General features: G+C 40.6%; 1 protein-coding gene across 7 annotated transcripts in view; it reads left to right on the forward strand.

Moving 5' to 3' along the window:
- The window catches only part of Lrrfip2 (LRR binding FLII interacting protein 2), a 110155-nt gene that overhangs the window by 66979 nt on the left and 29612 nt on the right, over nucleotides 1-13564 (forward strand). For 4 of the 7 annotated variants that reach the window (XM_036193365.1, XM_036193366.1, XM_036193368.1 and 1 more), the window contains 3 exons: nucleotides 2821-2865; nucleotides 4204-4320; nucleotides 7118-7189. In XM_036193365.1, the coding sequence (XP_036049258.1) occupies nucleotides 2821-2865; nucleotides 4204-4320; nucleotides 7118-7189 (234 nt within the window). The remainder of the gene's footprint in view (nucleotides 1-2820; nucleotides 2866-4203; nucleotides 4321-7117; nucleotides 7190-13564) is intronic. The other 3 variants (XM_036193367.1, XM_036193369.1, XM_036193371.1) reach the window with 1 other exon arrangement.

Below are 13564 nucleotides of genomic sequence, written 5' to 3' on the forward strand. Positions count from 1 at the left end.
CTAATTTAAAAAGCATTTGCTTTAGTTGACCTCATTGAAGCAGATGAAAAAGGGATTTATATTGGTCCATCTATCCCTGTCCCCTGGCTCTGCCTTTGCAAGATGCTTTCTAGCTTCTATGTTGTGGGCCCATTATATGCTCCTAGGGTGACAATCCTGGCTCCAGGAGGTGCTGGAAAAAGGTGCCAGCCAGCCAGTTCTACAAGACACAGGATTCACATGCTGTAAGCTCCAGTCTTGCTCTGTAGGTCAGGGTAGAATAAAGGAAAAGAGTATAAATGTGTGCTAGCTTACTGTTCATTGCACCAGTCTTTTGAAGAAACCCTTAACCAGATTTACTTCCAGAAATCATTAAGCCCATTGTTCTCTTCCCTCCTATGGTTATGGAATCAGATCCACTTTTTGTGTTTTGTTTGTTTTTCATTAAACAAGTTTTAAATAACCTTGTCATTATTAGCTTGAGCATTCCTAATACAAAGATCCAAAATTCTTTATGTTCTAAAATCTAAAAGTTTTTGAGTACCTTCATTGTGCTATGTAAGCTGGGTTGTTATAATATATCAAATTAATGTATGTGTATAAAGTGTGAAATGTAGATGCAGTCTATGTTTAGACTTAGGTACCAAGAGATCTCAGTGTGTATATATGATTATTTCTACAACTGGAAAACAATCCTAAATTTGAAACACTTCTTTTCCCAAGTATGTCAAAGAAGGGCATTTATTAGATGTTAATGGATAATTGTGACCTAATGAATGCAGTTAACAAACCGCACTGTAAACACTTTATTTAGAATATGCTTTTATACCCTAAGCAGGATTAAATTTTATTGCATTCAAAAAGGCTTTTCAGGATCTATCTGGCAGGTGCTTTCAGCCATCATTGTAGACATTAGCTTGTCATTGCACCTTTATAGAGTCAGCCTCAGAAGTGAGACTGAAGGAGTCTTTGGCCAAGTCACTGCAGCAACATGATTGGACTGCGGCATGGCTGCTTTATGCTGGCTTAATGATTCTTGAGGTTTGGCGCATGATCAGTTTGCGTTGCGGCAGTTGGGATGTATTAGAATACAGTGAAGACGATAGAGTCAACATTGTGGTGGCTTCAGTGATGCAGCTTCTGAAATGTAAGATTACTCCAAGGTGATGGTCTAGTAAAATGGGTGAGTTTGGGGTCATTTTTATAAGAAAGATGCTATGAAGAAGGATTTCTTGGACTTGAATATTTTAATTTTTGAGTACTTCTATTCTCATTAACTTACTAGCAGAAAAGAACTAGAAAATACTTATAAAATAAAGCCGTTTATGAAGATACACTTCTTTACTTTGAATGACACTAACTACTGCTCAGTGCTTTTCACCAGTGCAGCTTGAGAGGAATTCTTCCTCATTTAGTGCAGAAAGTGGCAATATTAAAATCCCAGCTGTCATTGCTTGCTTGTTGTAATACATTTCCTGTTACTTTTAAGTAAGTCCAAATAAATTAAAATGATTTCCTTTTGGAAGTATTACAGCAAGAAGTGAAACATCAAGACACCCAGCATTTGTATTACCAGTAAGAATACTAGTTGAGTAAAAGGTCTTTATTAAACATGATAACTGGGTAATGAAAAATATGCTAGAAACTTTTCCATGTGAGGAAGTTGGGTTAAAGTCATCTGAGCAAAGGCAGAAATGCCTCCTGTTTAGTAATTCACCGAAGAAGAAGGTTTTCAAATCCCCTTTCTGGATTGGGTTGGGAAGGTTGATCTCAGAGTTCAGGACTGGGAATATTTTATTTTCATTTAGTTTTAAGTTCCTATGTCACTTTCCCACTATGGCTAATAGTATATGCAAGTAAATATGCATGCTGGAGTTCATGAAACATGTTCAGAAACAGCTGGGACCATTAGTAATTGCTCAGCCTCAAGCAAAGTTTCCCACCTCTGAATTTTCCCCCTTAGCTCTAGTTAGAATTTTGGAATAGATCTTTAAGGAACCTTCCTTCTTGTAGCGGTCTGGGGAGCCAGGGAAATCCGAGTTAGCAGCAGAAGATAGGTTAGTCTGACTGCGCATGTTGAGATAATGTGTCACTGTGGAGATACCAAAATCAGTGAAGCCTGTGAGCACAGATGGGTGGAGTGGATTCTGAGCCCGTATACACTAGGTGCTATTCCTTGTTGGAGAGCAGAAAAGGATATGCAGATGTAAGGACAACAAATGGGTCAGTGTCTCAGCGTCGGGGAAAGAAATGCTGTGAAGAGAAATGTAGTCTCAAAACTTTGAGGCTTGGGGAAAAGCGGGGAAAAAAGAAGATGGAGAATGTGTCTGCGACATTGTTGTCAAGATTTTGAGAGACTTGGGGCCGATTGTCCTTGGCAGAGCAGAGCCTGGTAGGGAGAAAGGCCGACTTCTTATACCCTTTTGTACTGCTTGAGTTGACTATGTGTGTAAGAAAACATATGTATATAACCTGCTTTTGTCATTCAATAATCTTATGTGTGCATTTTGTGTCTTGAAGTTTAAAGCATTTTTTATGACAGTTTCAGTGCTCATATTGAGGTTTGTATGTAGTTTTCTTTAATGTATTAAAAGAAAAATCAGTCTAAACAATCTAAAGATTTGAGTTTATGCAGCTTGCTTCCAGTCTATATTCCTTAGGCTACGAACTAAAAATTCTTGACATTTTGTTATAACTTTTATTTCAGTTTTAATGTGTTTGCTTTTGGTTCTACACATCACTGAACTTAGATAGCCCCATTGAGATTGCTCATCTCCCCACAAAAACAAGTCAGCATGCTGTATATCTTCTTGATCCTCATCTCTCTCTTTTTTTTTCTAGTTGGATGAAAAATCAGACAAACAGTATGCTGAAAATTACACAAGAGTGAGTATAAAATTCTTAATAGGATGGGGCTCTCAAGGTCAGCCCTGCACTTCCTGTGACTTGTTCATTTTGTCCAGCACAATTGGCCAATAGACCTGCCCTTCTTGTCGTCTGTTTCCTGTCCTTGACCCCTCAGAATTCCTCCAGCCTTAGATCATGTGAAAGCCCTGGGAAGAGAGAAGCTTGAGTTTTATTTCACAGGACGTCATCCCTAAAGCTCTTGGCTACTCCTTTGAGTCCCACTCTCGAAAAACTGATACTGACAGACCATTAAACATGAAAATGAAATATCTAGGAACGGACCAACAAACCCATAGCTTTGATTTTTTCCCCCTATAGCTAAGTTCCTTTTATAAGGAAGTATGGTAACTCCGATATAGAGGAGTACCTCTGTAGTAAAGTTTGTATTTTCTAAACGTATTTTTAAGAAGCCGTGGAAATGATCTACTGCATTAAATTTTATAATGCAAAACTGTAAGCCTATGCTATTTTAGTTTTTTTAGCCACATTCTAGAAAAAGCAAAATAATATTCAACCCAAATAACCAACATATTTCAACATAGCATCAATGTAGATGTTTTGTTTGATGATGTTTGAGTCAAGGTCCTGGTGTGTAGCCTAGGCTGACCTTGACTTCCTGCCTCAGCCTATTGCTGGTATTACAGTACTGCACCACTGTACTCACTTAGAAATGATCGTGATGATGTACTTTGTTCATTCTTCTTCTGCAATAAGCCTTCAAAATCTGGTGTATATTTTGTACTTCTATCTCCTAACTACATTTCAGGTAGTTTCCTATGGCTCTTGACAAGTATTCCAGGTAGCACACATCTCTATTTATTGGTCAGGAGTGGGGTTTTAGAGAGAACAGTCTAAAGTCATAGCCGAGTACAGTGTTCTCGCTCTTAGCTACAAGTAGGTTCATCTTCCTCAGCAGAGATGAGCTGCTTAAGCAATGTTAGGAACTAAGGTGGGGAAGTGCTAATTAGACATTAGTTAGGAACAACAAATGTTGTTCTAAAACAACTCTACATTAGCCTGAGAGCTCACCCAAGTAGTGTTTGGATGTAACGAAGAAAAGCCTAGAGTTCAAAAGCTTCTATAAAAATTATTTCCACATTTGGAGTTTAGATTCTGGTAAAATGTTTGAGTAATGAAATGATGCTTTGTATGGCTGGCCTTTTCTCTCTCCAAACCTATCTAAATTGCCAACGTGTATTGCGCTTGGTAACTTCTCGACTGCATTGTTAGAATGTTCATCCGAAGCTCTCACCTGCGTCTACCACTCTGCTTATGTTTAATCTTCACAGCAAACATGTCATTTTCTCTCTTTTCCAGCCTTCTTCTCGAAATTCTGCCTCAGCAACGACACCTCTAAGCGGGAACTCATCCAGACGGGGCAGCGGGGACACCAGCAGCTTAATAGATCCAGATACCTCATTGAGTGAGCTTCGGGTAAAGCACAGTTTGTCTGCCTTTGCAAAGCAGCCTGGGTTTCTCTGTAGTTCATGGAGCTTTTTAACATTTAATGTGACTTAGGAGGAACAAAATGGGGTTTCTGTAAAAACATGGTTATCACATCTTAAAATCCCACTTGAGTGTTTCAGAGCTGAAAGGAAGGAGATTAGATCATTCTTTTTTCAGTTATCTTTTCTTGTTTTTTCCCCTTTTTTCTTTCTTTCTTTTTTTTTTTTTTTTGAGCTGAGGATCGAACCCAGGGCCTTGCGCTTGCTAGGCAAGTGCTCTACCATTGAGCTAAATCCCCAACCTCCAGTTATCTTTTCTGAAGATGTGATGGCATTGTAATGGATTCTGCCAATGACAAACAGTTATGTAAAATATATGAAAGTAATTCTTTAAGAATGACCTTGCCATGTTTTAATTGGAAAATATCTGGATTTACAAAGAATAGCAGATTATGGGACCTTTTGAGCCATTCTCATATTAGGTGCTTGAATACAGTTTCTCAGTATTTCATAGTAAAGTATAATATTTGGACAACAGAAATAGCTGAGCTAGTGAATAGTTTACTGGATCCATTAGTCACATCTCCATCATTATTAACCCTTTTATTTGGAAGATGAGGATGTACCAAAAATTATTTTGACTGTCTTATTTGCTGAATCTATCATCTGAGTAATGGATCAAGACTGGTGAGAAAAAACTGCATTCATTCATTCACTCACTCACTCACCCACTCAGTCACTCACGTTTTTGAACACTTGCCAGTGGACATGTAGACAGCTAATCATATTTTGGCCTTCAGGAGATCACTGAAAAGACAAACTGATTCGAGCCAGTTAAACCAGCTTATTGTATACAGTAATACTAAGAACAGGTTAAGTTAGTTCAGAAAGGCATCCTATAAATTGGACTGGGAACAGAGAGAGCAAAAGGCTTTTCAGAGAAGCAAGATCAGAGCTGTCTTGAAGGGAGAATACAAAGAAAGCAAGGAAGCTGGAGGGCAGTCTCTCTTGAATGGGTTCCCAGAACTTGAAGGTTATTGGTACAGATGACTTGCCAGAGCTTGGGAGATCAAGGAAGGAGGGGTTGCTGGTGAAGGAAAGCAGGGGTGGGGTGGGGATCTGGGGGCACAAATCACGGCTGTGCTGTATTGGATAGAGCGGTTCTTAAAAGTGACTCTAGCCACAGTCCTGGGGGAGCATTAGATGGCAGGAGAAGCTGACCCAGGCCTGAGCAGTGAGGTGGGCAAGTGCAAACTTTGAGGGGGAAGGTGTGAGTGGCTGGCCCTGAGGTGAGTTTGCAACATGAGGACTAGGGTAGCAGAGCGAGTTGACAGAGATGGAAGATCCAATAGGTATCCATCTTTTTCTTTTTCTTTTCCTTCTCTTTTTGTAGAAGTGAGGTTGCTTATGATGCTTCTGTGGGTTGGCTTGAGCATGTGGAAAGGGAGGCTGAGAGTTGAGAGAGAGCAGAGGACAGCTGACAGCAATGTCTAAGGCAAGAGGAGATGGGGCTTACCTGGAGGGCATGCCTGTGGCCATGCCTTTCCACTGCCACCTAGCAGAGGAGGGTGACTGTGGCCTGGGGCAGGCACCTGTCTGTGAAATTGCAGGGCAGCAGACAGGAGGTATAGAACAGTGGCAGGGAGGAGGAGGAGGAGAGTTGGCAGGGCAGTGCAGCTATGCCTTGGAAGATGTCAGTGTTCTTTGAACTGTTGACCAGGCATAAATGCTGGGGACACAGATTTTGAATAAGGAAAAGTCTTGCCTTTAGGGGCTGCATTCTAATGGGACAGAAGGACACTGAGACAACTTCTTCCAGTCTTGGACTTAGGTAGCTCTTATCATAGTACTTAGCATTTGTTTAGTTTTTTTCCCCTTGAAAGAAAAACCTCTGAGAAGAGATGAGCTTTTGGGTCCTAGTGCCTGACTCCTGATGGGCCCTAGTAAAGTGTCTTTTGAATGATTCATGAGTACAAAGCTGGCTAACCTACCACAGAGGGAGTGAACGCACAGAGGCAGGGAACACACAGAGCAAGATGGTCTCCAACTGTCCCGTTCTGTCGCCATTGCTGCACTCAGAGTCCTGTTGCAGTTAGAGCCACCTTGACTTTACATGACATGATTGGACACAAGAAATAATATTTTCCATTTAAAAATTGGTCAATTCTTTTAAAAGAATTTATGGAAACCTTTGGAGCAAATGCTCTTCTCATCACTTAAATGTATCCATCCTCTGAATAGACTCTCATTGGAAATTGTTCATTGTGTTTAATTTCCTTCTCTTTCTCCCAAATTAATGTGCCCAGTCACTAAGCGATTTTAAGTGACTTAGTTTTTATACTGTATTTCGGTTTTTGAAACTTATGCATGAAGAATAAAACTTGCTTCCAATTAATTACTATGTATTTTACTAGTTGTAAATGAAGTATTATACTAAAAAATATTTGTGATTTATAAAATTAAAAACCTTATAATTTAAAAATGTTGGAATTTATATACATTTTTACCATATATATACACATATCTATATTTGTATTTGTATTCCTGCTCCCATGTTCTAATGCTCTTTTCAAAGGATTCCTGCTAAGAAAGTTTTGATACTAGATTGATTGCTCTGGTTCCACTGTCATCTGAAGGATTTGCCTCTGGCAGTGGTTTGGGAGTAGGGGTGTTTGCATTTTTATGTTTGGATTTCTCTAGTTTTAGTCAAACTAAGTTGTGTTTTCATCTGATTCCTTTGAGTTCTGAGATATATTTTTGCAACGGTTCCTTCCTATGTCCTGCAGGACATCTATGACCTGAAGGACCAGATACATGATGTAGAAGGGAGATACATGCAGGGGCTTAAGGAACTGAAGGTACAGGGCTCCTCATTGCCCACGCATGCTCTGTATGCAGAAGTGTTGGTAATGGTGGTTCCAGAGTCCTATTAACCTGCTGCTCACAGCTTTACTAACAGCCTTTGTCCTTCAAGCATGTGCTTAACTTGCAGGGCACAGGACAGGGAAGCTTGCAGGCTGGGCCTATTTTACATGTTTAGTGTCCGTTTGGGGGAATCTGAGCAGAAGATAATATAACTTGTACTTTTATTATTTTGACACAGGGACTCTCTGTGTAGCCCAGGCTGGTCTTAAATTTGTGGTCCTCTTGCCTTGACCTCAGTGCTGGGATTCTAACTGTGTGCTGCCACAGAAAGCGCCTTATAATTTTTACGACTCGTAAAGTATTTAGTTGTCCCTTGGGTCTTAACCCTACAAATTGAAATTCTTCCCAGCTCAATGAAAACATTGCCTGATTCTGTCACCAAGTCCAGTCAGTCTTAGAAGTGGAAGGAGGAAGCCTTGTCATGTCCCTTTGAGAAGAAGGGACCTGAAGGCATACGTACTGATTCTTTTCTTACCTGTATATAAGTTAAGATTACTTATATTTAGTATCTTAAAGAATTCAGAGCTGCCGGGCAGCGGTGGCGCATGCCTTAAATTCCAGCACTCGGGAGGCAGAGCCAGGTGGATCTCTGTGAATTTGAGGCGAGCCTGGTCAACTTGGCTAGTTCCAAGACAGGCACTAAAGCTACACAGAGAAAGCCTGTCTCGAAAAACCAAAAAAAAAAAAAATCCAAGCTGGCAAGGTGGCTCAGTGAGTAAAGGAGTCGCCACCAGGCCTTAAGTCTTGAGTTGAGTTGGATCCCTGGAACCCACATGGCAGAAAGAGAAAACTGGAACCTGCAAGTTGTCCTCTGACCTCCACATGTGTGTCCTGGCATTTGTGTCTACACATACACACACACACACACACACACACACACACACACACACATCAATAATAAATGTAATTTAAAAATTTTAAGAGATCTAATCTTCACAAAAAACAATTTGGAGGTCAATTTGAATGACCTTTATCTATTCCCTCAAGGATGTCTGTATTTGCCAGTGTAAATGTGTCAGGGAGGCATTTGGTTGTACCTGGCATTTGGTTATGCTCCCTACCCCAAATATAAAGTTCAAGCTGGATATTGTGAAGAAACTAGAGATTTCTTTAAACATGACAGGCTTAAGATCCAAACACTAGCAAGTCTCTAGAAGAGTGAAGGCAGGGTATTCCAGAGGTGACTCAGCCTCATAATCAAACAGGCTTCCTGATCTGAAATAACTCTACTACTACCAATCACAGCTTTCATGTAGGGCGTGTGGTCCAAATGGAATTCACAGTGAAGACGTGGTACCAAAAAGGACGAGCATCCATCCTGTGAGGAGTGCCCTTGGGGTGAGGCTGTCAGTAAACATCAGGAGAGCTCAGTCAGTTGATGGGCCCATTTATTTTCACAGATCTAAATCTTCAAGTTTAATCCTACCTTTGGGGGCTCAGTGGTATAACTTACATCTTGCAACAAGGGAACAAACTCGGTACATTAGAACATCCAGGCAGCAATCAAGTGATTCAGAGGAATTCCTAACTGGCTTTGGCTGTTGTTTGTTTCATTTAAAACATTGTCCTCATATTTTATATCTATCATTTATTAAATTCCTTGAATAAAAATATCAACAAATTTGATTTGAAATTAGAACATGTAAGATGCCCACTTTTAATTCTTTTTTTTGAGCTGAGGATCAAACCCAGGGCCTTGCACTTGCTAGGCAAGCGCTCTACCACTGAGCTAAATCCCCAACCCCCTCTTTTAATTCTTATCAGTGTATGATTGAACTTGACTTTAGATTTCTATTTATCCTTGAAATGATTCATTTAATTGGAAAAAGTAGCAATAGAAATGTATGTGGTTGATGATTGACCGTGGTGTTGTGGCGTCTGCTGTTAAAAAGGGTGCTGTTTCACTGCACACAGCGTTTTCATGTGATTATGTTTACTTTCGGAGTGTTTACCCCAGAGCCCACATAATTATTGAATTTTAATACAGAATTATAGAGATAAATAAAAGAATACAATTTAACTGTTTCTAGTGTGTACAAGCTTTCCATGACATTGAAAAAATAGGAAGCTGTGGGACAAAATGTATGTATACAGTTTGTATTAAACTAGGCAAGAGGGTATGTGGCACATGTGAACAGGAAATAGCCTGAGTCATGGCTCTGCTGCCTCTGCAGGGAGGGTGGGCAAGGAAGAATTTTGTTTTATAATTTTTTTCTTCCCATAAAATCTTACCACATTTTTTTGCTTACGTATTTTTAAGAGCAGGGTTTTTTGTTTTGTTTTGTTTTGTTTTTTGAGACAGGGTTTCTCTTTGTAGCTTTGCGCCTTCCCTGGATCTCGCTCTGTAGACCAGACTGGCCTCAAACTCACGGAGATCTGCCTGCCTCTGCCTCCCGAGTGCTAGGATTAAAGGCAAGTGCCACCACTGCCCGGCTTTAAGAGCAGTTTTTAACTGGTAGTTAACATTTCAGAATTATTAAACATTTTCTTAAAACCTAGTGTTACATGAACTTCTCTGGGCATGCTTAGTGAGTGTATCTGGTCTACTCACCTCAGATAGGGCACCAGAAACAGACTAGAGTAGTGATTCTCCTCCAGCCTAGCTTGGTGAGCTGGTGAGCTCCTGGCTTACTTACAGGGGTATGGGTGACCCCCAGACAGTTCTATCATTGGAAAGTCAACCTGTGAGGAATTTAGGCTTCCCCATAGCTGCATAGATGCCTCTCTCCAGTTCAATTTCCAGTCTGTGTACTCAAGGCACCTCCCTAGATGATATGTATCTGGGGTAGAAGTACATTCAGCTGGCAGGGTGCTACAGAGAGGAGGGAATGCTGGGAATTTTAAGTGACATCTAATGACATTTCCACATTTTCTTATGAGAGAATGTCAACAGGCCTAATCTTTTTCTTCCTTCCTTCCTTCCTTCCTTCCTTCCTTCCTTCCTTCCTTCCTTCCTTCCTTCCTTCCTTCCTTCCTTCCTTCCTTCCTTCCTTCCTTCCTTCCTTCCTTTCTTCTTTCCTTCCTTCTTTCCTTCCTTCCTTCCTTCCTTCCTTCCTTCCTTCCTTCTTTCCTTCCTTCCTTCTCTCTCCCTCCCCCCCTCCCCCCTCTTTCTTTCTTTCTTTCTTTCTTTCTTTCTTTCTTTCTTTCTTTCTTTCTTTCTTTCTCTTTCTTGTAGGTATATTTGTGTTTGTGTACTTGTGTGCATGTCCATGGAGGCCAGAGGTGCTAGAGTTACTGTGAGCTGCCTTACCTGGGTGCTAGGAACCACACTCAGCTCCATTGCAAGAGCAGTATGCCCTCTTAATCACTGAGCCATCTCTCCAGCCCCAACAGGCCCAGTCTGTTGTGGTTAATTCTGACTGCTCTGATTAAGATGCTAATGGGAGGGATAGTGTTCCACAGTGACTACTGTCTGACCAACCTGCAGTTCTTCAGTCTCTGGGTGGTTTTCATCTGTAAGATGAGGAAGGAGGGGTGTAAATAGTACCTGCCCTGATGGAGTTACCTAGTCGGGATTGTCTGCAATAAGGCAATGTGAAGCGCTTGAAAAATGTTTAATAAATGCCGTTGTTATCAGGTATTAGTTATGACATTATTCAAGAACCTTAAAACCTAATGTATTTGTAGTTGACACTGTGGTGTTTTGTATCTGAGCACTGGACTAGAGAGAAGTGTTGGTCTGTCAGACAGTTGATTGGGCCTGTAGTTGGCTTTTACTGTTTGACTTGTTCCAGTCATGTTAGCACTGATGATTTGATTTTTTTTCCTCCACAAATTATTAACTATTGTGCATCAGATCCTTTGGGCTTGGTGTGTGTATTAGTCAGGGTTCTCTAGAGAAATGTAACTGATAGAATGTGTGTGTATGTGTGTGTGTGTGTGTGTGTGTGTGTGTGTGTGTGTGTACATATAAACATGTATACATAAACACTACACACACATCCAACTATATGTATATTTATATAAATGGGATTAATTTGAGTGACTTACAGGCTGTGTGGTCTGACTAGGGAAAGTCTAAGAATCTGATATTTGTTAGGTGAGGCTGGATATCTCAACTGGTCATCAGAATATGCTGGAATCCCAAAGTAGGCTATAATACCAGTGAAGGACTAACCTTGTTACCAAGACTGAAGACAATCAGGCAAGAGCAAAGCTCCCATTTTCAGTGTCTTTTCTACAGGCTGCCACCAGAAGGTGCGGCCCAGATTTAGGGTGGGTCTTCCAACCTTAAATGATCCAATAAAGAAAAATCTCTCACAGGTGTACGCAGCCACTTGGGTTTTAGTTAATTCTAGATGCAGTCAAATTGACAACCAAGAATAGCCATCACAGCGTGTGTAATGCCACATGTTTATAATCCTAGCACTTGGAAAGTAGAGGCCAGAGGGGCAAAAACTAAGGCCAGCCTTGACTACATGAGCCCTTGTCTCAAAAACAAACTGAAGTCAAGGTGGGTGGACAGGAGAGAGGAGGGAAGGGAGAGAGAAAAAGACCTTTGGATGAACTAGACTCAGTGGAACACACTGGAAGCCCCAGGTACTTGAGAGACTAAAACAGGAAGAGGACTTGAGCCTGTGAGTTCAAGACTAGTCTGAACAACAGAGCAAGAACCCCTATCTTAAAAACAAAACAACCATAAAAAACTTTGGGAAAACAAAACAGCAAAAACACAAACTATTAAGATTTCAGATGCCAGGATAAACCCTAAATGTGTATAAAAATGTAGAATCCAGAAATTCCTCTGGAAAGTTGAGAGGCACAGCTGGGTACTTCCCTTAGGCAGAGTCTCTGCATCCTTAGCTGTTACAAGCTTCGTAAGTAAGCACATAACCTTGATCTAAGCAGAACAAACCCAGTTCCGTGAGATGAAGGCACAGTTCTGGCTTTATGTCTCTGGGGACCCCAGCCCAAATTTAGCATCCTTCATTCTTCTAATCTCTGAAAGTATCTATGCCTTTACAAGGACTTGATGTTTTGGTGGCAAGCAGTTAAGATTAATCAGGTCCTTAGAATGTGCAGGTCACTATCTCAGCCTTTTGTTGTCTTCACTCACCTAGGATTTGAGACGTGGAGAACAGGAGCAGTTCATCTGTCTTTGTATAGATTGTCTGACATAGGTACTGGTCCATTTGTGTGGACTGATTTTGTTTCTGACTTCCCAGACAATGTTCTTGTGTTCATACCTTTTATTTGTAGGAGAGTGGGAATAGATTAAGTCCAGAAAGAACTGTTGAATGAAGAGTTAATGGACTAGTAAGAAGGAGTTTTATCAGCTATAAGTTGGTTAGTATATGAAGTGTCCACTTTATGCAGAGAACTAAGAATAACATGATGAAGGTACTGAATTCAAGTACTCCCAAACAAGTAAGAGGGTTCCACAACGGGGTTATGAATGCTTATTAGGGGAATATTTGGGCATAGATTATCAAAGCCTAAACATTTACACTGTGGCTTCAAAATGTGAGTGTACACAAAAATCACCTGGAGCTACTTAAAATAGAAATCTCTGGTCTCTATCTCTGGATTTATATTCAGTGGATCTGGGATGGATTGAAAATTGTGTTTTCATGAAACTGACTCAAGATACAAGCAAGATTAGGATATTTTTCCACCTTGGCACTTTAAAAGTCTCCCTTAAAAACATTTTTATTTATGTTTGTGTATATGGGTGGTTGCCCACAGAGGCCAGAAGAGGGCATCAGATCTCTTAGAGCTGGAGATACAGGTAGTTGTGAGCTGTCTATAGTGAGTACCAGGAATCAAACTTGGGTCCTCTGGAAGAACAGCAAGTGTTCTTAACCACTGCGCCATCTCTCCAGCCCCACTTTTAAGGATCTGTTATGTGCTTTTGCAGGGAAGTCATGTTGTACATATTCTACATGGACCTGTTTGCATCATGTATTTTGCTCATGTGTCTAGTTCTGGAGCTTCCTTGGATTCCGTTCCCCATGGAGTCACACCCCATTTTATATGCTGCTGAACTGTGATAAGGATTTTTTCCACTGTTAGCTTCCTAGATGAAATTTGGTACTATATGAATAGATACCATTGATTTTGGGCCTTTCTATAGTTGACTTTTTAAAATATGCTTTTAGTTAAATGTTCTCAATACTATTTTTAATCGTACCTGTATTCGGTTCTGGTTTGTGAAGCATAGAATTACTGGATCCTATGGTTAGAGCCTTAGACTCTAACTGCCAAACTGTTTCTAGAGTACCATGTCCACTTCCACCAGCAGTATAAGGGATCCAGCTTCACCATACCCTCCCCAATCCTTCTTTCTTTTGAGGAGGAAGGAGCTTGCT

Source organism: Onychomys torridus, chromosome 7, assembly GCF_903995425.1.
Source record: "Onychomys torridus chromosome 7, mOncTor1.1, whole genome shotgun sequence".
NCBI lineage: Eukaryota > Metazoa > Chordata > Mammalia > Rodentia > Cricetidae > Onychomys > Onychomys torridus.